The sequence below is a fragment of the Schistocerca piceifrons genome, chromosome 8 (assembly GCF_021461385.2).
Source record: "Schistocerca piceifrons isolate TAMUIC-IGC-003096 chromosome 8, iqSchPice1.1, whole genome shotgun sequence".
Taxonomy (NCBI): Eukaryota; Metazoa; Arthropoda; class Insecta; order Orthoptera; family Acrididae; genus Schistocerca; species Schistocerca piceifrons.
Window position 1 is genome coordinate 91,402,553 of NC_060145.1, and position 26,997 is coordinate 91,429,549.

Genomic DNA, 26,997 nt, shown 5'->3' on the forward strand with positions numbered 1-26,997 from the left:
GTTAAACGTAAAATAGTTCCTGTGGAAAAGACTCTGTATGATCATATCTTGGTCAGCAGTATCGAACGTCTTTTGGAAGCCAAGGAAGTCGAAATTGCGACAAAAATATAAAAAAAGTTTGACACCTTTCGTGTTATTCAAAAACCCTTCATACCAGGTCAGTAGAATAACGACATTTTATTTTATTTCTTATCGGAAGGGCAGTAGAATAACGACATTTTGTTTTATTTCTTCTGGGGTGGGCAAGCTATGGGCCACATGCCGGTTTCAGTTCTTCTTCCGTTGTTCTCTGCATATCTTCTATTACTCTTTCATCTGTTCACTATGTTTTATCTTGCTGTCTTCTAACTACTTCAGACTAATTTTTTCCCACTGCTCTACCTTAGAATACTTCGATATTCAATACTTCCTAAAAACTTTTCTCTCAGTTGTTTCTTCAGTTTTTATATTATATTTTATACATTTTACACTTCGTGGATCCAAATTTGTTAGCTTTTTATTCCACAAATTTTTGAAGATCTTTTTGGTTAATCTATTGTCTTACATTCGATATAAATTCCAAAAAATACCAGTTTCTTGTAATATTTTTTCCTGTTTCTATAAATACCATCGTTACTTCATAATTTTCAACCTTCCACAGTTTTCCTTGGGCCTAATATTTTGCTAATGAGTCGCTGTTTCATTATTTCTAATTTATCTAAATTACAGTTTGCTGCTAGACATTCACTTTCTAATAGATATTCTGGCTTGACTGCTGTATTGTAGTACCTTATTTTTGCGTTTTTTCACAGGAATTTGTTATTATAGAATTCTTCAGTTATACCACACGCTGATCCCAATTTAAGTATCCTTTATAACTTGGTTCACGTTCACCTCGTGCCAGTTTCAGGTTGGCCGTCTAACGGCTTCCAGGGGCAACAAATATTTTATTTTCATTATTTCAAAAAATTATTGCCCGAATTTAATGAATTTAAAATGCTGTCTTAATCTACTCATTCAGAGCTGTAACTTAGGTTAAAATTTTAACAACTCTTAGTCAAGTATTACAGTTAGAAGCTGCGTATGTATCTTTAGGCAGCGTAACTCATGGAGGGCCAGTTACACACAGTATATTCATCCAGTATTTGAGAATGAGTTCACTCAGGGACTTCCTACTTTACACATAATTTCAAATCTTTACGAAACTTTCTACCGCTGACATCCCCCACAAAATTATGAAAGGGAATAAGTTTATCGCTTTTTTCGCTGTTCATGTACTAAAACTTGAGCACCAGGCGTAGCGTTTTACTGTATTGCTGCCGAACTACTTACTCTATTCGCAACACAACTTGCAGACGTTTGACACTTATACCACTGAACGTACCTGCAAGATTATGTCATTGTACGATAAGTAGTACAGAAGATATGAAGTCATAAACATTAAGACGAGTGAAAAGCTACACTACTGGCCATTGAAATTGCTACACCAAGAAGAAATGCAGATGAAAACGGGTATTCATTGGACAAATATATTATACTAGAACTGACATGTGATTACATTTTCACGCAATTTGGGTGCATAGATCCTGAGAAATCAGTACCAAGAACAACCACCTCTGGCCGTAATAACGGCCTTGATACGCCTGGGCATTCAGTCAAACACAGCTTGGATGGCGTGTACAGGTACAGCTGCCCATGCAGCTTCAACACGATACCACAGTTCATCAGCAGTACTGACTGGCGTATTATGACGAGCCAGTTGCTCGGCCACCATCGACCAGACGTTTTCAATTGGTGAGAGATCTGGATAATGTGCTGGCCAGGGCAGCAGTCGAACATTTTCTCTATCCAGAAAGGCCCGTACAGGACCTGCAACATGCGGTCATGCATTATCCTGCTGAAATGTAGGGTTTCGCAGGGATCGAATGAAGGGTAGAGCCACGGATCGTAACACATCTGAAATGTAACGTCCACTATTCAAAGTGCCGTCAATGCGAACAAGAAGTGACCGAGACGTGTAACCAGTGGCACCCCATACCATCACGCCGGGTGATACGACAGTATGGCGATGACGAATACACGCTTCCAATGTACGTTCACCGCGATGTCGCCAAACACGGATGCGACCATCATGATGCTGTAAACAGAATCTGGATTCATCCGAAAAATGACGTTTTGCCAATCGTGCACCCAGGTTCGTTGTTGAGTACACCATCGCAGGCGCTCCTGTCTGTGATGCAGCGTCAAGAGTAACCGCAGCTATGGTCTCCGAGCTGATAGTCCATGCTGCTGCAAACGTCGTCGAACTGTTCGTGCAGATGGTTGTTGCCTTGCAAACTTCCCCATCTGTTGACTCAGGGATCGAGACGTGGCTGCACGATCCGTTACAGCGATGCTGATAAGATGCCTGTCATCTCGACTCCTAGTGATACGAGGCCGTTGGGATCGTTCACGGCGTTCCGTATTACCCTCCTGAACCCACCGATTCCATATTTTGCTAACACTCATTGGATCTCAACCAACGCGGGCAGCAATGTCGCGATACGATAAACCGCAATCGCGACAGCCTACAATCCGACCTCTTATCAAAGTCGGAAACGTGATGGCACGCATTTCTCCTCCTTACACGAGGCATCACAACAACGTTTCACCAGGCAACGCCAGTCAACTGCTGTTTGTGTATGAGAAATCGGTTGGAAACTTTCCTCTTGTCAGCACGTTGTAGGTGTCGCCACGGGACCTTGTGTGAATGCTCTGAAAAGCTAATCATTTGCATATCACAGCATCTTCTTCCTCTCGGTTAAATTTCGCGTCTGTAGCACGTCATCTTCGTGGTGTAGCAATTTTAATGGCCAGTAGTGTAATTCCATCAGGGCCGGGTGCCTTCCTTCTCTGTAGCCTCTTTATGGTTGAAGCGACTTCCTGTGTACTGATGTGGACATTTTGCTGTGACATTTGCGCCTCATTCGGTAGGAAACAGTATCCAAGAAGTTGTGTTGAATGATTGAGACAATGTTGGAAAGGTAAAATGTTTCAGTAACTGGGGAGACATCAAAAAGGGAGCTCCGTCCTTACACAACAGCGGTAAAAATCACAACACCAAGAAGAAGTAGTGCAACATAAACGAGGTTGGTAGGTGTGTTTCTAAATCTGAAAGATGATGTCTATTCAAGTTTCGCGCCAGTCACAAATGACTGGCGCTAGTAGCGTCACTATGAGGATGCAAATCAGGTTTGGTTTAAATATACGCTGTAACGGTCGTGAGCATTTGATACCTTTGAGACTCGACGTGGTGAGTTGATTTTAGTCAAGAATGCCTTTAAGGCGACAAAGACACCGTTGTCAACACATAACTGAGTTTGAACGAGGTCGTGTAATAAAGCTACGAGGAGCTGGACGTTCTTTCCGCGATACCGCAGAAAGATTTGGGACAACTGATGAACTGCCCGTCACTTCATTTGTCAATCAAATCACCTTGTCCTTAAGGTGTTGCATTCTTTTTTCCGGCGGTATATTATTAGGTAGTGGCTGTTGCTTTAAAAGTATAGGCTACAATGCGACCTTTATCACTGTCGCAAACGTGATGGTACGCATTTCTCCTCCTTACACGAGGCATCACAACAACGTTTCACCAGGCAATGCCGGTCAACTGCTGTTTGTGTATGAAAAATCGGTTGGAAACGTTCCTCATGTCAGCACGGTGTAGGAGTCGCCACCGGCGCCAACTTTGCGTGAATGCTCTGAAAAGCTAATTATTTTCTTATCGGAGCATCTTCTTCCTGTCGCTTAAATTTCACGTCTGTAGCACGTCATCTTCGTGGTGTAGCAATTTTAATGGCCAGTAGTGTACTTACTCTATTCGCAACACAACTGGCAGAAATTTTACACTTATACCACTGAACGTACCTGGAAAATTATATCACTGTACGATTCATGATCCAGGAGATACGAAGTTATAAACATTAAGACGAGTGAAAAACTAGCTTTTGCTTAAAATGGAGAGGAAATTACCAGGACTGCACGTCTAATAAAATGTGAACATAATTTCAAACCTTCTCTAAACTTTTTTCTCGACTATACGCTTAACATTAAATGTTTAACAAAATTAACTCATTTCTAAAGTAATCAGGTGTTTGGAGCTATTTTATTCGTGTGAGTTCGACTGTGTAAAGAATCGGGGGTGAGGGGTTGACTGGTTTCTTTTAAGAGATTGATCTTTATTACAGCAGATGCGGCATGTGACGACGCTGTATTCAATGTAGGCCCCACGGCAGAAATTTGAAGTCCCTATCTCGAAAGGCCTACGAGTAAAGGGGTCAGGAGCATCGGAAAGGTAGCACGGGCGAGATGGGAGCTCGATCGCAGCACAATGGTAGTCGCATTCATAACAAGGAAGCGGCGTGGCCTCAGCGGGCCGGCTCCGGAGGCGGAGGCGGTGGCGGCCGCTGCTATAGTTAGCAGCCCGGCGGCGCGCCTGCGGGCGCCAAGAAAAATAGAAGCGCTCCTGTGGCGGCGGCGGCGGCGGCGGCGGCGGCGTACTCCGGCCCGGCTGAGTCAGCCCACCCTGTGCACACGTAAATCTTGAGTAACGACCCCACCCAGCAGCTGTCATCCACCGTGCCAATTTCCGTACAAGTACCGTCTCCTGCGACGTGTTACCAAACAGACCGGCCGCTGAGTGAACAGTTCGCAGTCAGCTTCCACACCGACGATGACGCGTTGAGGGAAAACCACCCCTATGCGACACAGGTTACTTCATTCATACACATCCTGGAAATACACTACTTTGCCTCGGACGAAGACGTACCGCAGGATAGAATCATGGTTCCGTAGGCAACAGCAAACATTTCTCCCTGAAAGCTTCGACGGTATTGTCTCTCAGTGGAATAAACGTATTACCAGCTGTAGCTGTTACTTCTGAAATAATAAACAGTTTACTTGCTTTTTCCAATCTCCCTCGTCTTCACATCACTGCCTCTATTATTTTTATTCAGGTATTTCACATCCAAAAAACCATTCCGCGGCCCGTCTTACATTCGTTTATCCAGGTACATGAGAGGTTCTATGAAGCTTCCTTGGGCATACTCCACGTTAGTTTTATTTCTGTAGAACATTCACCATGCAGTGTGACGTATTAGATTACACGGAGGTGACAAAAGTCGTCGAATACGTCCTAAGTAGCCAACCTCGGGGAAAATCAGTTTGGATTCCGTAGAAATGTTGGAACACGAGAGGCAATACTGACCCTACGGCTTATCTTAGAAGCTAGATTAAGAAAAGGCAAACCTACGTTTCTAGCATTTGTAGACTTAATGAAAGCTTTTGACAATGTTGGCTGGAATACTCTCTTTCAAATTTTGAAGGTGGCAGGGGTAAAATACAGGGAGCGAAAGGCTACTTACAATTTGTACAGAAACAAGATGTCAGTTATAAGAGTCGAGGGGCATGAAAGGGAAGCAGTGGTCGGGAAGGGAGTGAGACAGGATTGTAGCCTCTCCCCGATGTTATTCAATCTGTATATTGAGCAAGCAGTGAAGGAAACAAAAGAAAAATTCGGAGTAGGTATTAAAATCCATGGAGAAGAAATAAAAATTTTGAGGTTCGCCGATGACATTGTAATTCTGTCAGAGACAGCAAAGGACTTGGAAGAGCAGTTGAACGGAACAGACAGTGTCTTGAAACGGGGATATAAGATGAACATCAACAAAAGCAAAACGGGGATAATGGAATGTAGTCGAATTAAGTCGGGTGATGCTGAGGGAATTAGATTAGGAAATGAGACACTTAAAGCAATAAAGGAGTTGTGCTATTTGGGGAGCAAAATAACTGTTGATGGTCGAAGTAGAGAGGGTATAAAATGTAGACTGACAATGGCAAGGAAAGCGTTTCTGAAGAAGAGAAATTTGTTGACATCGAGTATAGATTTAAGTGTCAAGAAGTCGTTTCTGAAAGTATTTCTATGGAGTGTAGCCATGTATGGAAGTGAAACATGGACGATAAATAGTTTGGACAAGAAGAGAATAGAAGCTTTCGAAATGTGGTGCTACAGAAGAATGCTGAAGATTAGATGCGTAGATCACATAACTAATGAGGAGGTAATAGGATTGGGGAGAAGAGACGTTTGTGGCACAACTTGACTAAAAGAAGGGATCGGTGGGTAGGACATGATCTGAGACATCAAGGGATCACCAATTTGGTATTGGAGGGCAGCGTGGAGGGTAAAAATCGTATAGGGAGACAAAGACATGAATACACTAAGTAGATTCAGAAGGATGTAGGGTGCAGTACGTACTGGGAGATGAAGTAGCTTGCACAGGATAGAGTAGTATCGAGAGCTGCATCAAACCAGTGTCAGGACTGAAGACCACAACAACAACAACGCCCTAATATCGTGTCGGACTTCCTTTTGCCCGGCGAGGTGTAGCAGCTGGACTTGACATGGACTCAACAAGTCGGTTTTTGGGAATACGAAGAGAGCAAGTAATGGACTCCCTGCCGTGTTCTGTGTCGTCCCGCAACATTAATACAGTAACCAACAAGGGAATTGCCTTTCCATTGGCTACTGGTAACACCAAAACTCAAACGGCTGCGTTTGGAGTAGTGACTGGAAAGCGCTGAGGGCTGGTGAATGACGTCGCACTGTGTTCAGAGATGAATCTCGGTTCTGCACTACCCAGGAGTATCATGGTTGGCGAGGATGATGGCGACCTGTAGAGAAGTCCTATTCTTCCAATGTTTTCGAGAGGCATCGCGGTGTTACTCTTGGCTCTATAGTATGGGGAGTGATCGTGTATGACATCAGTTCACGGGTGGTAGTGATTGAGGAGAATCTGACAGTCGCCAACATCCTGCGTCTTCATGTATCACCTCTAGTTGTGTACACCTTCATGATGCCGTTTTTCAACAGGTTAATGCTCATCAGCACACGAAAAATACGTATGGATTGCCTGGGTGGTGTTGAGATTCTCCTGTGGTCAGCATTATCCCTAGATTCGTTCGCGATGTAATATGTGTGGGACCAGTTTGGACATATATCAAGGACCAGTTACAACAGTTGATGGTCAGTCCTGCACAGGAATGTGGACATTGGCTTTATGACATCCTTCCCAATCGAATCAGTGCTTCCACCCAGACCAGGGAGCCAGCAACTCCGTACAGATAAGTGGGTTCATACTGCCAAGTTCACTGTGAATTCGAATCGATTTTGTAATCACTGCAATAATATCACATAACCCCTCAAACAGTGAAGTTTCATTTCGGACCTACTTCCCTTTTGGGTGCTTTACGTTTTCTGTCAGGCGGTGTATTTTAGAATGCTAGGAAGTTGAGATCGCAAACATTTACCTTAAATGAAAGAAATAGTATGGAGATACAGTAAGAAACGAAATAAATGTGGAAAAGTGGTGTAAATGTTGAGCAGTATCCGAACAATTGTGAAAAAAAAATGATGGACCTCCACCCGGTCATCCGACACTCATCGCACGGGATTTGAAGAGACAGGTTCAGAGTGAACTCTTGCAGTACATCCTTTCACCGAGGACCACATACTTCCTGAGCGGAAAAAAATTGAAACTGACGCCGAAGTGACGAAAGCAGTGCGAACCGATGGCTTAATGGACTGGCGGCAGCCGACTTTGAAATGAGAATTCTTAAGCTCGTGGACAGATATGACAAAGGCAAATAATGGAGAGGATTTGTAGACTGTTTTGTAAGTGGGTTGTTTGTCGTTAGTAAAATAAACTGCTTCAATTTATTAAAGCCAAACGTCGTAATTTTCTGGTTTCTGGTACATTAAAAGTGTTCCTTGGCGTTTTTTCCTTTCTGCAATGATTAAGAATTTTCTAGAACTTCTTTCGCGATAGTCCCTCTAGCTGCCATCATTGGCTTTTTACATGACGCAGAAAAAAGATAACATGGCGTTAATGTGGCACTGTGGTGCTTCAGTCGAAAGTGTTGCCAGCCAGCGAGGAGTTCCTCTTAAGGAGCTGGTTGCAAGAGTTTTTTAGATTACGACAATCCTTAACAAAACTCTAGGAATTTCCTAGAGGAAGGGCCAATCATTTCCTCGAGGGTGTGAACTTTGCACTAGTGCTGAAGATAAAAATTTTGGGCAATTAATGTGAAAACGACATTTCATACAAAACGTATGTCGAGAATTATTTTCTGTTTACGTTTATTACTACTGTCTTAGTTAACAGTTACTAATTAGCTTGTTGGAACAAAAGTTAATTCATGCTCTCTATAGATTAACAACAATGAAAACAAGTCTCCCTTACATTCTGTTATTGAAAACATTGCGTCATACAGTACACCATGTCGACTATACAGCCGTAAGTCTTGTTATATTAACCAACAAAATTGCATTAATTATAGCATAATCGATGTAGAAGTCTAGTTTTAATCGCTAAGTATCACGGAAACGGACACCTATGTTACGGATCAGCATCAGACAGTGCGCTCCAAAGATTCGAAGCTATGCAGTACAAAACCTTACCTATGCTCACTGGGGCGTTCATGCCAACACCAACCAACCACCGTTAAAATTGCGACGAATATTCTTCTGCACGAAATTCCTCCTCTTGTGTCTTGACGAAAAAATCTGGCAATTAATATCCCACTGTGTCTGCAGAAGGTACTGGATAAATAAGCAACTTCCACCTGTCGTGGCTGGATATAGGAGGTGCGACAATAAAGTAATGAGACTGATTCTCTTTGCAAGATGTGGCAACCCTGCACGCTTGCGTAGGTACAAATCTTTGACCTTGGTCTATAAGCTGCTTCTAATCCAAGCAGCACATCGATGCAACTGCTCGTGAGCTGTGCTGTAATAAGTTAGAGTGGCCGAGCGGTTAAAGGCGCTACAGTCTGGAACCGCACGACCGCTACCGTCGCAGGTTCGAATCCTGCCTCGGGCATGGATGTGTGTGATGTCCTTAGGTTAGTTAGGTTTAAGTAGTTCTAAGTTCTAGGGGACTTATGACCACAGCAGTTGAGTCCCATAGTGCTCAGAGCCATTTTTGTAATAAGTTAACATATGTTTGTGTCTCTCATCAAGGAAATGGAACCGCATAATATTGCGCAATGGTATGCCATTTCTTTTTGAGTTAAATTGGGTGAAAAGGTGACAACTTACAGTAAGCTTCAGAAGGCTTTTGGAGGTGAGATTACGTCAAGAGCTCAAGTTTTTTGTTGGCATAAAATGTTTAGTAAAGGCAGAACGAATGTTGAAGATGAAGACCGCAGTGGACGACCATCAACCTCCTTTGGTTCTTTGATTCCAAGGGAATAGTTCATAAAGAGTGGGTGCCTCCTGGACAAACAGTTAACCAATATTACTACAAAGAAATTTTAGAAAGACTTCGTAAAAGAATTCTTTGTGTCCATGCCAACATTGCTGATAATTGGATTCTGCATGACGATAATGCGCCATCCCATACTGCTCTCTCATTACAGCAATTTTTAGCCTCAAAACAAATTTCAGTACTACCACAGCCATCTTATTCACCAGATATCGCTCCATGCGACTTTTTTCTATTTCCAAGAGTCAAATTGGCGGTCAAGGGACACCATTTTCAAACACCACAAGACATCCAAAACGCTGAGACGAGGGTCTTAGAGGATATTACAGAAGAGGAGTTCCAGAAATGTTACCATCAATGGCAGAAGTGCTGGAAAAAGTGTGTGCAATCAGAAGGGAACTACTTTGAAGGAGAATATACTAAACTTGACTAAAATGGTAAGCAACATTTTTTTCACATCAGTATCATTACTTTATTGTCGCACCTCGTATGAAAATGCAGACATTAACGCACCAGGTGTGCAAAAGCCCTCTTCTACAGCAAAGATTCAACTAACGCAACAGCTGTGGAATTTATGTCTCACTACTGCCAAGCGTGCTTGGTGTATACAGATGTGCCCAAGTCTAGTGAAGGGTTTTTGGATACCGTGGAGCAAACAAGGACATACAAGATGGATCCACACTCCACAGTTGTTCTAGCCGAACTGACTGCCACTCTGGAAGCCCTACATTCGCACAGAGGTCCACAGCAGACCCAATAGTTATGATCTCTGATAGTACGTCAGCTCTACAACTAATTAGAAACTATCATTATAGTTCTACCAACCCCACAGCTGCAGCAATTGTCGACGTTGTGTTTCGTGTGCAAAGGAACAGTCGCAACGTCGTGATGATGGTAAGGAAGGAATGCCACTCTGGTATATCTGGGATTGAATAAATAGACGCCCTAGCAAAGCAGGCATCTCTGGATGGACTAAGTAAATATGGTAAACTGCCTCTGACAAATATAATACCTATACTCAGAAAGCGGTTATCATCGGACTAGCAAAAGAAATGGTCGCGGACATCAAAATCGAAGGCAGTCACTACGCACTAGTTCGCCCCACGATTCCAAGAGTACCATGGTGTAATAAGACAGAAACGTCAACGAGGCTCACGACAATTACAACACGTCTGAAATTTAGTCAATGAAAGTTCAACAAACACCTCTGTCGCCTCATCGTATGCGCAGCCCGTCTATGTGAATGCGGAGAGCAAGAAAAACTGAACCCGGAAAACGCACCAAATAAATGTCCTTGCTAGTAATCTTAAGTCTCTTGCTCATAAGTTCCCAAGCGGCCTCTAAACCTTGTTAACATCCAACAATGTGCCAGCTTGTAAGCTACTGTACTGGTTCGTCAACAGTGCCAACATCAAGGTATAGCTCCTTGCGCTGCTAATCTAATTCTCCTGTACTTAGAATGCGAGGGGAAGACCAAAACTCAATTAGCTGACTATATCCCTACGTAATACGCTGCAAAAAATGGAACGGTCAACTTCCAGATGTATGTCACTATGTACCTCCTACGTATACCCGTTTGAATACGTATGTAACTACATGGGTTGCTGTAACACACAACTCTGGTTCATATACACTATTCTCCTATTCTGTCTAAATGGTATTAATACACCTGCATAAATATTCAGTTCTCTATCCGAAAGTTGTGAAGCAGTTCTCACAGCAGATGCGAAGAAAATTTTATTGTTAATTTAGATATATAGTAAATAACGTTGGTCATTTGTTAATCCTATGTTACATCGTATAATGATACGAGGGTAGGACTTAAATAATTTCTACCAAAATAGTCAAAACCAATTGTAATATGACTTTTCCCTGTGGTTTGCTGGCTGCATGGGCAAGTTTCAAATGCTAATAAATAGTGTCTAACGATGCCAGCCATGGATAGGAGTTTAAAGTTTGCCTACCTTTGGAAATTAAGCTTAATTATTTTGAGCTATTTACCCACGAGCTGCTCTCTACATCGACATGGATGCTCTGCAAATCACATTTAAGTGCCTGGCAGAGGATTCATCAAACCATCTTCACAATTCTCTATTATTCAAATCTCGTATAGCGCGTGGAAAGAACGAACAACTATATCTTTCCGTATGAGCTCTGATTTCCCTTATTTTATCGTGGTGATCGTTTCTCCCCATGTAGATCGGTGTCAACAAAATATTTTCGCATTCGGAGGAGAGAGTTGGTGATTGGAATTTCGTGAGAAGATTCCGTCGCAACGAAAAACGCTTTTCTTTTAATGATGTCCACCCCAAATCCTATATCATTTCTCTGACACTCTCTCCCATATTTCGCGATAATACAAAACGTGCTGCCCTTCTTTGAACTTTTTCGATATTCTCCATCAGTCCTATCTGGTAAGGATCCCACACCGCGCAGCAGTATTCTAAAAGAGTACGGACAAGTGTAGTGTAGGCAGTCTCCTTAGTAGATTTGTTACATTTTCTAAGTGTCCCGCCAATAAAAGGCAGTCTCTGGGCCGGCCGTTGTGGCCGAGAGGTTCTAGGCGCTGCAGTCCGGAACCGCGCTGCTGCTACGGTCACAGCTTTGAATCCCGCCTCGGGCATGGATGTGTGTGATGTCCTAAGGTTAGTTAGGTTTAAGTAGTTCTAAGTCTAGGGGACTGATGACCCCAGATGTTAAGTCCCATAGTGCTCAGAGCCAGTTGAACCACTTTTTGTGCGTCAATAGACAGTTTTCTTCGAGGTAATTCATAATGTTTGAACACAATATACGTTCCAAAATCTTGTTGCATATCGACGTTAGCGATATGGGCCTTTAATTTAGTGGATTACTCCTACTACATTTCTTGAATATTGGTGTGACGTGTGCAACTTTCCAGTGTTTGGGTGCGGATCTTTGGTCGAGCGAGCGGTTGTATATGATTGTGAAGTGTGGACTAATGCATCAACATACTCCGAAAGGAACCTAATTGATATACAGTCTGGACCAGAAGACTTGCTGTTATTAAGTGATTTAAGTTGCTTCACTACTCCGAGGATATTTACTTCTACGTTACTCATGTTGGCAGCTGTTCTTGATTCAGATTCTGGAATATTCACTTTGTCTTCTTTTTGCGAAGGTATTTCGGAAGGTAGTGTTTAATAACTCTGCTTTGGCAGCACTGTTCTCGATAGTATCTACATTGCCATCGTGCATAGAAAGCATTGATTGTTTCTTGCCGCTAACATACTTCACATACGACCAGAATCTATTTGGATTTTCTACCAAGTTTGGAGACAGTTTCTTTGTTGAAACTGTTATAAGTATCTCGCATTGAAGTTCGCGCTAAATTTCGAACTTCTGTAAAAGATCACTAATCCTGGGGATTTTGCATCTGTTTAAATTTGGCACGTTTGTTTCGTTGTTTCTGCAACAGCGTCCTAATCCGTTTTGTGTATCAAGGAGGATCAGCCCCGTCGTTTGTTAATTTATTTGCTATAAATCTCTCAATTGCTGCCGATACTACTTCTTTGAATTCAAGCCACATCTGGTCTACATCTACATTATTAATTTGGAATGAGCGGAGATTGTCTCTCAATCTTGCTTTTACTTAACAGTTGTTAGCTGCGGGAAAGCAGATTAGATAAACAGCCTTTCGTGCGCTCACAGCAAATTTGCTGGGTACGAAGACCCTTGACTTAGTATCAGGTTTTGCATGCGCCCACTATGCCCCATGAATAGTTACACTACTGGCCAGTAAAATTGCTGCACCAAGAAGAAATGCAGACGGTAAACGGGTATTCATTGGACAAATATATTATACTAGAACTGACTTGTGGTTACATTTTCACGCAATTTGGGTGCATAGATCCTGAGAAATCAGTACCCAGAACAACCACCTCTCGCCGTAATAACGGCCTTGATACGCCTGGGCATTGAGTCAAACAGAGTTTGGATGGCGTGTAGAGGTACAGCTGCCCATGCAGATTCAACACGATACCACAGTTCATCAAGAATAGTGACTGGCATATTGTGACGAGCCAGTTGCTCGGCCACCATTGACCAGATGTTTTCAATTGGTGAGAGATATGGAGAATGCGCTGGCCAGGGCAGCAGTCGAACATTTTCTGTATACAGAAACGCCCGACAGGGCCTGCAACATGAGGTCGTGCATTATCCTACTGCAATGTAGGGTTTCGCAAGGATCGAGTGAAGGGTAGAGCCACGGGTCGTAACACATCTGAAATGTAACGTCCACTATTCAAAGTGCCGTCAATCCGAACAAGAGGTGACGGAGACGTGTAACCATTGGCACCCCATACCATCACGCCGGGCGATACGCCAGTACGAGGTGCATTCAAGTTCTAAGGCCTCCGATTTTTTTTCTAATTAACTACTTACCCGAAATCGATGAAACTGGCGTTACTTCTCGACGTAATCGCCCTACAGACGTACACATTTTTCACAACGCTGACGCCATGATTCCATGGCAGCGGCGAAGGCTTCTTTAAGAGTCTGTTTTGACCACTGGAAAATCGCTGAGGCAATAGCAGCACGGCTGGTGAATGTGCGGCCACGGAGAGAGTCTTTCATTGTTGGAAAAAGCCAAAAGTCACTAGGAGCCATGTCAGGTGAGTAGGGAGCATGAGGAATCACGAAGAAACTGTTGCGTAACGTTAGCTCGATGTGCGGGTGCGTTGTCTTGGTGAAACAGCACACGCGCAGCCCTTCCCGGACGTTTTTGTTGCAGTGAAGGAAGGAATTTGTTCTTCAAAACATTTTCGTAGGATGCACCTGTTACCATAGTGCCCTTTGGAACGTAATGGGTAAGGATTACGCCCTCTCTGTCCCAGAACATGGACACCATCATTTTTTCAGCACTGGCGGTTACCCGAAATTTTTTTGGTGGCGGTGAATCTGTGTGCTTCCATTGAGCTGACTGGCGGTTTGTTTCTGGATTGAAAAATTGCATCCACGTCTCATCCATTGTCACAACCGACGAAACGAAAGTCCCATTCGTGCTGTCATAGCACGTCAACATTGCTTGGCAACATGCCACACGGGCAGCCATGTGGTCATCCGTCAGCATTCGTGGCACCCACCTGGATGACACTTTTCGCATTTTCAGGTCGTCATGCAGGATTGTGTGCACAGAACCCACAGAAATGCCAACTCTGGAGGCGATCTGTTCAACAGTCATTCGGCGATCCCCCAAAACAATTCTCTCCACTTTCTCGATCGTGTCGTCAGACCGGCTTGTGCGAGCCCGAGGTTGTTTTGGTTTGTTGTCTCACGATGTTCTGCCTTCATTAAACTGTCGCACCCACGAACGCACTTTCGACACATCCATAACTCCATCACCACATGTCTCCTTCAACTGTCAATGAATTTCAATTGGTTTCACACCACGCAAATTCAGAAAACGAATGATTGCACGCTGTTCAAGTAAGGAAAACGTCGCCATTTTAAGTATTTAAAACAGTTCTCATTCTCGCTGCTGGCGGTAAAATTCCATCTGCCGTACGGTGCTGCCATCTCTGGGACGTATTGACAATGAACGCGGCCTCATTTTAAAACAATGCGCATGTTTCTATCTCATTCCAGTCTGGAGAAAAAAAATCGGAGGCCTTAGAACTTGAATGCACCTCGTATGGTGATGACGAATACACGCTTCGAATGTGTGTTCACCGCGATGTTGCCAAACACGGATGCGACCATCATGATGCTGTAAACAGAACATAGAGTCATCCGAAAAAATGACGTTTTGCCATTCGTACACCCACGTCCGTCGTCGAGTTCACCATCGCAGGCGCTCCTGTCTGTAATGCAGCGTCAAGGGTAACCGCAGCCACGGTCGCCGAGCTGATAGTCCATGCTGCTGCAAATGTCGTCGAACTGTTCGTGCAGATGGTTGTTGTCTTGTAAACGTCCCAATCTGGTGACTCAGGGATCGAAACGTGGCTGCACGATCCGTCACAGCCATGCGGATAAGATGCCTGTCATCTCGACTGCTAGTGATACGAGGCCGTTGGGATCAAGCATGACATTCCGTATTACCCTCCTGAATCCACCGATTCCATATTCTGCTAACAGTCATTGGATCTCGACCAACGCGAGCAGCAATGTCGCGATACAATAAACCGCAATCGCGATAGTCTACAATCCGACCTTTATCAAAGTCTGAAACGAGATGGTACGCATTTCTCCTCATTACACGAGGCACAACAACAGCGTTTCACCAGGCAACGCCGAACAACTGCTGTTTGTGTATGAGAAATCGGTTGGAACTTTCCTCATGTCAGCACGTTGTAGGCGTCACCACCGACGCCAACCTTGTGTGCATGCTCTGAAAAGCTAATCATTTGCATATGACAGCATCTTCTTCCTGTCTGCTAAATTCCGCGTCTGTAGATCGTCGTCTTCGTGGTGTAGCAATTTTAATGGGCAGTAGTGTATTTTGAGTTCCGACGACGTTGCTAATTCATTCTGTCGCTATATCCCAAGTGGCTCTGTTACCGCACAAAGTTGGCCGAAAAGTCATTTCTTAATTAGAGTGTCATTTTATGTTTTCCTACTATAATAGTACTACCGTGTAATAAATTATTTGGGACCTTTTGGCGCTCTAATGCGAGTGATTTCGTCAATGTATGTAAAATACGCAAAATGGTTTTGTGGAGGAAGGCTACAGTTTACTTCTCAGTAGGTTATACACTCATCATCAATCGGATTAATGACAGCTGTTGCGATGGAGAGAAGTACTCGAATGGATTGCAAATGAAATAGTTCAGTGTGTGAAGTAAGGCGATGTCGTCGGATTTTCGGGATCCTGTACTGACTGTCAGAGTAAAAGTAGAATGTAGGATGAGGAAGATGCATGGTACTGGCTATTCTCTGTCTCTCTTTTATTTATTTCTAAGCAAACTGGGCTTTTCGCGTGTCGTAGTTTCTGGTATCAGCGGACGGCGTCGACCATCAAGAGTTGTGGAGTAAACAGAAAATAATATGATCCGCATCTGCACAGACGGCGAGGTAGGAGAGGGACTGCTGTAGTGGGTGAGAGAGACTCCGTCGTGAACGACTACACTGCAATAGGGGAGGTGCAGCTCGACAGATGGAGCCCATGCATTAACGCATATCTCGTGTAATGTAGTAGCTGCAGCTGTTGTTGTTTTTATGGTCTTCGGTCCTGAGCTCTCCATGCTACTCTATCCTGTGCAAGCTTCTTCATCTCCTAGTACCTACTGCAGCCTACATCCTTCTGAATCTGCTTAGTGTATTCATCTCTTGGTCTCCCTCTACGATTTTTACCCTCCACGCTGCCCTCCAATACTAAGTTGCTGATTCCTTGCTGCCTCAGAATATACTACTTTAAGTGTCTCATTTCCTAATCTAATACCCTCAGCATCACCCGATTTAGTTCGACCATATTCCTACAGCTAGCTAGTATGGAATGAATCGTATTAACAGTTTACGTCAGTACGGCCAGTAGTTCGACAAATATGGACGTTAAAAGTCGACACTTTCTCACTAGAGTGCTCAAAAGGCATGGTCACGTAAGCAAAGATTCAAAGTAAAATAAGTCCGACCATCCACTGCTAGAATAAAATCTCGTAAAACTAAAAATGGGTCAGAAATGTAGCACTGTGGACAATATTGCCTACTACGATACTGCCAGTGTAAAATAAAGAAAAACGGGCACGTGTGATACCCTGTTTGGTGTTATTATCAAAACATAAAAAATTCTTCTCCTTGTGCAGCTTTCGTGTAGTAATGAAGCGTGGGGCATTACTGGTATCTACATCCCCCAACACCCTCCTTTTTTATTCTCTTTGTTGTGGAATTAGAATAACTGGCAGTTCCTGCAACCCTCTCTAGCACACCTTTTAATCAGATTTTTGCTTCCTTGCTGGCCTCTTCCGACATTAAGTTACTGACATTCCGCGTAATCAAACGTGCCTGATTACGAAAAACTTTCCCTAGTCTTGTGGTGCGCAAATACTTCAGTACAATGTTGTGTGATAAAGAGGTAGCAGCGTGAACGCTGTAAGTCCGCACGTCAGCAGGTGACGGAAACGACCGGAGGCTATGCGCTCCACTTTCTAACACAGCAGTGTTCTTGATGGGTGGTTCACGTTAAGGGAGCTGGTTCGTGAACACTAGGGGAAATCTGGAAAAATTTGTCAGTTTTCTAATTAGTGTAGCTCAAAGAATAAGAGCTGCAAGCTCTTGTGATGTTTGCAATCTTTTAACAGATCTGGTGGAAACACTTTGGTATATGAACCACATGTTTTGGTCTCACAACAATTTCTTAATTGCATTTCGTGTTGCAACAGAAATAAAGCACGTTAATTATTTTATATACAGCACACAATACAGGGAGCGAAAGGCTATTTACAATTTGTACAGAAACCAGATGGCAGTTATAAGAGTCGAGGGGCATGAAAGGGAAGCAGTGGTTGGGAAAGGAGTGAGACAGGGTTGTAGCCTCTCCCCGATGTTATTCAATCTGTATATTGAGCAAGCAGTAAAGGAAACAAAAGAAAAATTCGGAGTAGGTATTAAAATTCATGGAGAAGAAGTAAAAACTTTGAGGTTTGCCGATGACATTGTAATTCTGTCAGAGACAGCAAAGGACTTGGAAGAGCAGTTGAACGGAATGGATGGTGTCTTGAAGGGAGGATATAAGATGAACATCAACAAAAGCAAAACGAGGATAATGGAATGTAGTCAAATTAAATAGGGTGATGCTGAGGGGATTAGATTAGGAAATGAGACACTTAAAGTAGTAAAGGAGTTTTGCTATTTAGGGAGTAAAATAACTGATGATGGTCGAAGTAGAGAGGATATAAAATGTAGACTGGCAATGGCAAGGAAATCGTTTCTGAAGAAGAGAAATTTGTTAACATCGAGTATAGATTTAAGTGTCAAGAAGTCGTTTCTGAAAGTATTTGTATGGAGTGTAGCCATGTATGAAAGTGAAACATGGACGATAACCAGTTTGGACAAAAAAATGGTTCAAATGGCTCTGAGCACTATGGGACTCAACTGCTGAGGTCATTAGTCCCCTAGAACTTAGAACTAGTTAAACCTAACTAACCTAAGGACATCACAAACATCCATGCCCGAGGCAGGATTCGAACCTGCGACCGTAGCGGTCCTGCGGTTCCAGACTGCAGCGCCTTTAACCGCACGGCCACTTCGGCCGGCTGTCCAGTTTGGACAAGAAGAGAAGCTTTCGAAATGTGGTGCTACAGAAGAATGCTGAAGATAAGGTGGGTAGATCACGTAACTAATGAGGAGGTATTGAATAGGATTGGGGAGAAGAGAAGTTTGTGGCACAACTTGACTAGAAGAAGGGATCGGTTGGTAGGACATGTTTTGAGGCATCAAGGGATCACAAATTTAGCATTGGAGGGCAGCGTGGAGGGTAAAAATCGTAGAGGGAGACCAAGAGATCAATACACTAAGCAGATTCAGAAGGATGTAGGTTGCAGTAGGTACTGGGAGATGAAGAAGCTTCCACAGGATAGACTAGCATGGAGAGCTGCATCAAACCAGTCTCAGGACTGAAGACCATAACAACAACAACAACATACAATCACGTATATAGAAATAAAAACTAAGTAGAGCTTCATTTTTTTCTGGGAGTTCTTTACACAATTATGTTTACAGTAGACTTTTAAAAAGATGTTGCTCAATTTTTTAATAGTGATTATAAAAATTCCAGTAATTATAATTTTCATCTAAAAAGTCTTTAATAGCCTACTTTTTAATTAAGTATATTTTAAAAGAATATACAAAATTTCAGCCTTCTGTCTTTTACAGTTTTTAACCCATGTGTACCAGAACATTCAAAAAGTGAACATCCGGTGAATTAAAATTAAAGCTTGCTTGTTTGATGGCTCCCAACACTGATTTCTCTTCTTCGAAGAGTTGCCAGGGGTCAACGCCAGTTAAAATGCTTTGCATATTTAGTCCAACAGGCACTCTCATCAATTCGATAACCTTATACCTTGACACTGCACCACGACTGAAGCGTAGCACAGCATCCAGGACACCTATTTTCAAAGTATTTAGTCCAACCAGAACAGTTTTTGGTATCAGTTCCCGTATACAGTTGTTAAAACTTTCATCTGGGTTTTGAGTCCTGCAGTGTAATTACTTGTCATAATCTAGTGCACTAAGAAATATGGGACTAAAAGCCATAAAAACAAACAAGTGGGAACAAAATTATGTTTCTGACAGAGCTTTCTGTGTCACATTGTCGCGTCGTCATGTGTGCATACACTTTTAATTCCTCTAGTTTTCTGGCTTTGTCCGGTGCAGTTTCCTCGAAGAAAACTTTATCTTATGCAGTAAAGTACAGAGAATTTTTAAGAAAAAAATTAAAATTTTTTTTTTAAATTCTTGTTTACATACTAATGCCCTTAAATGAAATGCGGTCGTTGACAAGTCTGCTACCGTCGTTAATTTAAGAACAAGTGTCCAATCATTTGCACGTGTTTCTTTGCCTACAACGCACTAAGTGTCCTGTAACATCAGCAGCATAACGGGCAGCTAACATGACCCTTCCAAGCGTGTTGGTACTTGTATGCCGCCTCTTTCTCCCAGCCCTTGTTCCTTATCGCCTCTCTATGCGAGGTCGCTGCCACTTGCACTCAAACCTATAGCACCATCATAGAGAACACTTCCGTGAATTGCGGGTGGATGTTGAGCGGTCAGCTCCCAATTCCATCAGTGTCTGGTGAAGTCGATGCCATGACACTTCACCGCCGCCACCACTGCGGAAGGGACTCTACACGCTGCTAAGAAGCTGTCTCTAACTCAGATGCTCTTGTATTTCTATCGTTTGACGTAAAATGCTGAAGGGTACACTGTCGGCATCTACCAGCACATTACCAACACAGGGACGAGGTCACCAGTTGTAAAAGTAACGGCCGGGTCATCTCAAGCGAATGTCGTTGCCACCATGCTTGATCACGATATACAGGATGGTCCATTGATAGTGACCGGGCCAAATATCTCACGAAATAAGCATCAAACGAAAAAACTGCAAAGAACGAAACTCATCTAGCTTGAAGGGGAAACCAGATGGCGCTGTGGTTCGCCCGCTAGATGGCGCTGCCATACATCAACTGCGTTTTTTTTTTAAAAATAGGAATCCCCATTTTTTATTACGTATTTGTGTAGTACGTAAAGAAATATGAATGTTTTAGTTGGACCACTCTTTTCGCTTTGTGATAGATGACGCTGTAATAGGCACAAACGTATAAGTACGTGGTATCACGTAACATTCCGCCAGTGCGGACCGTATTTGCTTCGTGATACACTACCCCTGTTAAAATGAACCGTTTACCAATTGCGAAAAAGGTCGATATCGTGTTAATGTGTGGCTGTTGTGATCAAAATGCCCAACTGGTGTGTGCTATGTATGCTGCTCGGTATTCTGCACGACTTAATCCAAGTGTCCGGACCGTTCGCCGGATGGTTACGTTATTTAAGGAAACAGGAAGTGTTCAGAAACATGTGAAACGTCAGCCACGACCTGCAACAAATGATGATGCCCAAGTAGGTCTTTTAGCTGCTGTCGCGGCTAATCCGCACGTCAGTAGCAGACAAACTGCGCGAGAATCGGGCATCTCAAAAACGTCGGTGTTGAGAATGCTACATCAACATCGATTGCACCCGTACCATATTTCTATGCACCAGGAATTGCATAGCGACGACTTTGAACGTCGTGTACAGTTCTGCCACTGGGCACAAGAGAAATTACGGGACGATGACAAATTTTTTGCACGCGTTCTATTTAGCGACGAAGCGTCATTCACCAACAGCGGAAACGTAAAAAATGTTCAAATGTGTGTGAAATCTTATGGGACTTAACTGCTAAGGTCATCAGCCCCTAAGCTTACACATTACTTAATCTAAATTATCCTAAGGACAAACACACACACCCATGCCCGAGGGAGGACTCGAACCTCCGCCGGGACCAGCAGCACAGTCTATGACTGCAGCGCCTTAAACCGCTCGGCTAGTCCCGCGCGGCGCGGTAACATAAACCGGCATAATATGCACTATTGGGCAACGGAAAATGCACGATGGCTGCGACAAGTGGAACATCAGTGACCTTGGCGGGTTAATGTATGGTGCGGCATTATGGGAGGAAGGATAACTGGCCCCCTGTTTATCGATGGCAATCTAAATGGCGCAATGTATCCTGATTTCTTACGTAATGTTCTACCGATGTTACTACAAGATGTTTCACTGCACGACGGAATGGCGATGTACTTCCAACATGATGCATGTCTGACACATAGCTCGCGTGCGGTTGAAGCAGTATTGAATAGCATATTTCATGAGAGGTGGATTGGTCGTCAAAGCACCATAACACGGCCCGCACGTTCACCGGATCTGACGTCCCGGAATTTCTTTCTGTGGGGAAAGTTGAAGGATATTTGGTATCTTGATCCACCGACAACTCCTGACAACATGCGTCAGCGCATTCTCGATGCATGTGCGAACATTACGGAAGGTGAACTACTCACTGTTGAGAGGAATATCGTTACGCGTATTGCCAAATGCGTTGAGATTGACAGACATCATTTTGAGTATTTATTGCATTAATGTGGTATTTACAGGTAATCACGCTGTAACAGCATGCGATTTCAGAAATGATAAGTTCACAAAGGTACATTGGAACAACCGAAGTAAAATGTTCAAACGCACCTACGTTCTGTGTTTTAATTTAAAAAACCTACCTGTTACCAACTGTTCGTCTAAAATTGTGAGCCATATGTTTGTGACTATTACAGCGCCATCTATTACAAAGCGAAAAAAGTTGTCCAACTAGAACAATCATATTTCGTTGCGTACTGCACGAATATGTAATAAAAAATGTGGGTTCGTATTTTAAAAAACGCAGTTGATATCCGTTTGACCTATGGCAGCGCCATCTAGCGCGCCAACCATAGCGCCATCTGGTTGCCCCCTTCAAGCTAGACAAGTTTCGTTCTTTGTAGCTTTTTCGTTTGACGGTTATTTCGTGAGTATTTGGCCCGTTCACGATCAATGGACCACCCTGTATAGAAAACAATGCAATGCTTTAAACCCGTTTGTGACACCTGTTAATAGGCGAAGATCTTCGTTCATGTGCTTAATAACGTTCCCATTTACGAAGCTATCGTGCAGATTCGCACTATTACGAAAACCCGTCCTACTGTCAACTTTGTCAGAGAGCAGAACCATAAGAGACTAGAGAGGCGGCAGCGGGCAGTGGGTACTTACGCTTTATTGCGGATCTTGAGGTGGGTCGGCGCGCCCTTGCCGCGCGAGTGCGCCGGCGCCGGCAGCAGGCGCGCCCTGTCGCGGTACCAGGAGAAGCTGACTGCGCCGGAGGAGGAGGAGGAGGAGAAGGAGGGAGAGGAGGGCGCCGACGCCGACGCCGACGTCCGGCGGGGCCGCCGGCCGTAGCCGGGCCGCTGGCGCTGGCGCTGGCGCTGGCGGGGCCGCTGGTGCTGCCGCCTGGCGGGCGCGCGGCACACCAGTCGCAGGCGGTCGCCCTCGCGCACGCTCACGGTGGCCGGCAGCGCCTGCAGCGACAGCCGCGGCCGCGAACCTGCAACGCGACCAACAGAAACGCTAGCGAGGTGCCGCGACGGCGAGAGGCCAGCCACACCAGAAACGCTTTTAGTGATGCTGAGCCTAACACGACCAGCCACGCATGTTGGCTGACACAGACCAGTACTCCATGAACATGATATCCGCCTCGGTAGCGCAGCGGTAGCGTTACCGTCTCCCACGCAAGGGGGCCCGGGTTCGATTCCCGGCAGGGGATTGGGTGTTGTGTGTCCTTCAGCATTGACATGCAAGTCGCCGAAGTGGCGTCAACTACAAAGACTTGCAATACGGGCGAACTCCGAAGGGGATATCCCGGCCAATAAATGCCATACGATCTTCTCATTTCGTCAAAATGATCAGTCACAGTGCGGTGTCAAATCCTGCAACACTACTATCTACTGGTGCAGTTCGAGCAGTTCACAGATCGTCAAATCTCGGGCTAACGAATTCTCCAGAATGAGATTTTCACTCTGCAGCGGAGTGTGCGCTGATACGAAACTTCCTGGCAAAAAAAAACTGCTCTGAGCACTATGGGATTTAACATCTATGGTCATCAGTCCCCTAGAACTTAGAACTACTTAAACCTAACTAACCTAAGGACATCACACAACACCCAGTCATCACGAGGCAGAGAAAATCCCTGACCCCGCCGAGAATCGAACCCGGGAACCCGGGCGTCGGAAGAGAGAACGCTACCGCACGACCACGAGCTGCGGACAAACTTCCTGGCAGATTAAAACTGTGTGCCCGACCGAGACTCGAACTGGGTCGGGCACACAGTTTTAATCTAACGAATTCTGTTCGTCCATCTCTATCATGTGTCACCGAGCGAGGTGGCGCAGTGGTTAGGCACTGGACTCGCATTCGGGAGGACGACGGTTAAATCCCGCGTCCGGCCATCCTGATTTAGGTTTTCCGTGATTTCCCTAAATCACTCCAGGCAAATGCCAGGATGGTTTCTCTGAAAGGGCACGGCCAACTTCCTTCCCCATCCTTCCCTAATCGGATGAGACCGATGACCACGCTATCTGGTCCCCTTCCCCAAACAACCCAACCCCAATCTTTCATGTGTCATCACATTATTAATGCATTATGGATTTTAAACATAAAAATAACCGTAAAACACGTGCTGCGGTATCTTACAGAGAACAGATCATATGTAAACACAGCCATTAAAAATGGTTCAAATGGCTCTGAGCACAATGGGAGTTAACTTCCCAGGTCATCAGTCCCCTAGAAATTAGAACTACTTAAACCTAACTAACCTAGGGACATCACATACATCCATGCCCGAGGCAGGATTCGAACCTACGACCACTGCGGTAGCGCGGTTCCAGACTGTAGCGCCTAGAACCGCTCGGCGACAAAGGCCGGCCCAACGACTGCGTTTTATTGGCGGCAAACACAGCCATTAAGGAATAAATGATCACAATCATGGTTCACACGATTCTGTCTAATCGTGGAGCCTTAAGCCGTTGGCGCACGGGCAGTGCTGTCTAACGTTAACGTTGAGCGTGCCAAGTTGAACGTGCTGCTGAACGCTCAGGAACGATGCGACTTCTGCATACGGTATGTGGGCCCTCAACATGGTATACGCGATCGCAACGCACTCCAGCGGCAGTTGAGGGATGTTTCTAGTTCGTAAATCACACTGTTTACTCAGCGGGCGCGCGTAAAATTCCCACGTTAGCTCTATTAAAACGCACATTCCCTCCATCGTCCACGGAAAGGAAAGTACCATGTCCAATCAATAAGGACACAATCTTGGAGAAGTTCCGTTACAAAGAGTGCGGTATAAATTTGGAATACTTCTCCGCATAAGATAAACATTGTTTCACCATTTCCACATTTTAGTAAAACCCCAAGGTCAGTCTTACTTGATCATTGTTCCTACCCAGAAGCAGACTCTTTGCAACATATGAATTACGAAGCGTAAAAGGAAAGGAGCAAAATATCTTTATACAAGTAGCGCAAGCTGTCCTGTAATTAAGCCAGACGACAAAGTCACTCCTCAAAGAAAGGTGAACTTATATTTACATAACATCAAATATTGTAATATATACTTATCTTAAACTAATAATAAAGTATCAGAACCTAATAAAAAATGGAATGTTGGGAAAAAAAAATTGGAAGTCTCAAGACGCGAACCACCGCACGTACAAATAACTCTATTCAGGACATTGGCACAGCTTCTTTCTTAACATTTTGTTCGTTGTTGATCCTTTTGTTTCGTCGTTGCGGACGTCACGTAACATCCTTTCAAGTTCGTTATTGATCCTTTCACTCAGTTTTTTATTACAGAGACCAACCAGCTCTCTGACCGAATACGCTGAGCTACCGTGCCGACTCAACTCTCGATGTTCGGATGCACGGTCCGTGTGCCGACGGCTTTAGCTCGTCCTGCGATCTAGTGACGGCTGTTGTTTCTATATCCACAACGGGTCTTGCAGCTGTTATTTATTCTCGCGATCGCAACCACAGTCAATTTAACATGAATTATTTCGTTTATTAAGGATTCATCTCGAAATTCTCATTTGCAGTTCACACAGTAAGCTATTATAGTCTCTAACAAATAACCAAAACATTGCATTCGTATTAATCCGAGCAGAGCTAACAATTTTGAATTACATCTGTCTGATATCTACTCCGTCCCTGATGACCCACAATTTCATTACTCATTTTTCTCTACCATCCTTGAACATACAAATACTGCTGCCCCAGCCCGGCATCCAGCTTCCAGTACTCGGACGACATACTACATATAGTATTAAATACGCCAAAAAACATAAAACAAGTACTCCACAAAAAGCGCGCAACACTTTCCCCGCTCACGTCTGCATTACTTACCGAAACCTCAAACCGCTCCATCTGCCTCACCTCAGTGTTTACCAAGGCCTTCGAATCCATCCTCTCCCGACGCATCCATCAACATTTGAACCAAAACCATTTTCTTCCCGTTAACCAGTGGTACTTCCGTCCTTACTTCTCCCCTGATGACCAGCTCCTGCATCTTACACATCTCCTATCCCACCAACCCAACTCCCATAATTCCATTATTTTTTGTCTTCCCCTACCTAGAAAAAGCCTGCGACCGTGTATGGCATTCCGGTCTCCTTTTCAAACTTCAGCCATACGCATTTCCAGTTAACGACGGGCCTTATTGCAACCTTCTTATCCAATCACCCATCCTTTGTCACTATTAATAACACCTTCTATCCCACTGCACGACTGCCCCAAGGCTCTGTTGTCGACTGCTTTATCGCCTCTACACCGCTGATATGCCCAAACCACCCTCAAGGGTCCACCTCCTTCAGTATGCCGATGACACCGCTTTCCTCGTCCTCTGCGCTACACTCCAGAATCCCAGAGATCCCTCCAAATCCTCCTCAATCAGTTTGTCCCCCTCTGATCACAAAGCATGCCGCCACACTATCAACAAAACATCCCTCCGTCCCGACACCTGCACACTACTCCATATCCTATACCAGCACAACTTCAGCCAACTCCTTCTCCCAGACAATGAGATCCCTCCTAATACTTTAACTCTTCCCCGTCTATCGAACTTCACAACAGGGCTCCTATCTCCATCCTCATCCTTTTCCTCTTACAACCACTGCCCTAGCTACCAGACACACTAGTGCTCGCCCTGTGTCTTTCCCATCGGCTGTATTTCCCACTAACTCAGCTCCTACCTCTCATCTACATAGTTTTGCTATCTTTCCATCCACACCCTCAAACCTATGGAATATACTCTCTCCTCCGGCAATACTTCTGAAACTAGTGCAGGTCCCTCTGATTTTAAGTGAAAGAGTAGTCCTTCGTTATTTTTGTCAGAGTAATTTCACCTTATTGCGTTACGTTTTAACATGTATGTCTTTCCGTTTTTTAACTGTCAGTCTTTCATTTTTAATTTAAAATGGCCGCGGTGGTCTCGCGGTTCTAGGCGCGCAGTCCGGAACCGCACGACTGCTACGGTCGCAGGTTCGAATCCTGCCTCGGGCATGGATGTGTGTGGTGTCCTTAGGTTAGTTAGGTTTAAGTAGTTCTAAGTTCTAGGGGACTGATGACCACAGCTGTTAAGTCCCATAGTGCTCAGAGCCAT

The 26,997-nt window shown here is 44.3% G+C and overlaps 1 protein-coding gene across 1 annotated transcript in view; it reads right to left on the bottom strand.

The window, feature by feature from the left end:
- Positions 1 to 23,000, bottom strand: part of LOC124712093 (pro-neuregulin-2, membrane-bound isoform-like) — a 194,826-nt gene extending 171,826 nt beyond the window's left edge. Inside the window, exons 1-2 of the mRNA XM_047242390.1 lie at positions 22,985 to 23,000; positions 22,563 to 22,893 (exon numbers count right to left, since the gene is read on the bottom strand). Of these exons, the coding sequence (XP_047098346.1) occupies positions 22,563 to 22,893; positions 22,985 to 23,000 (347 nt within the window). The remainder of the gene's footprint in view (positions 1 to 22,562; positions 22,894 to 22,984) is intronic.
- Between the last annotated feature and the right edge of the window lie 3,997 nt (positions 23,001 to 26,997).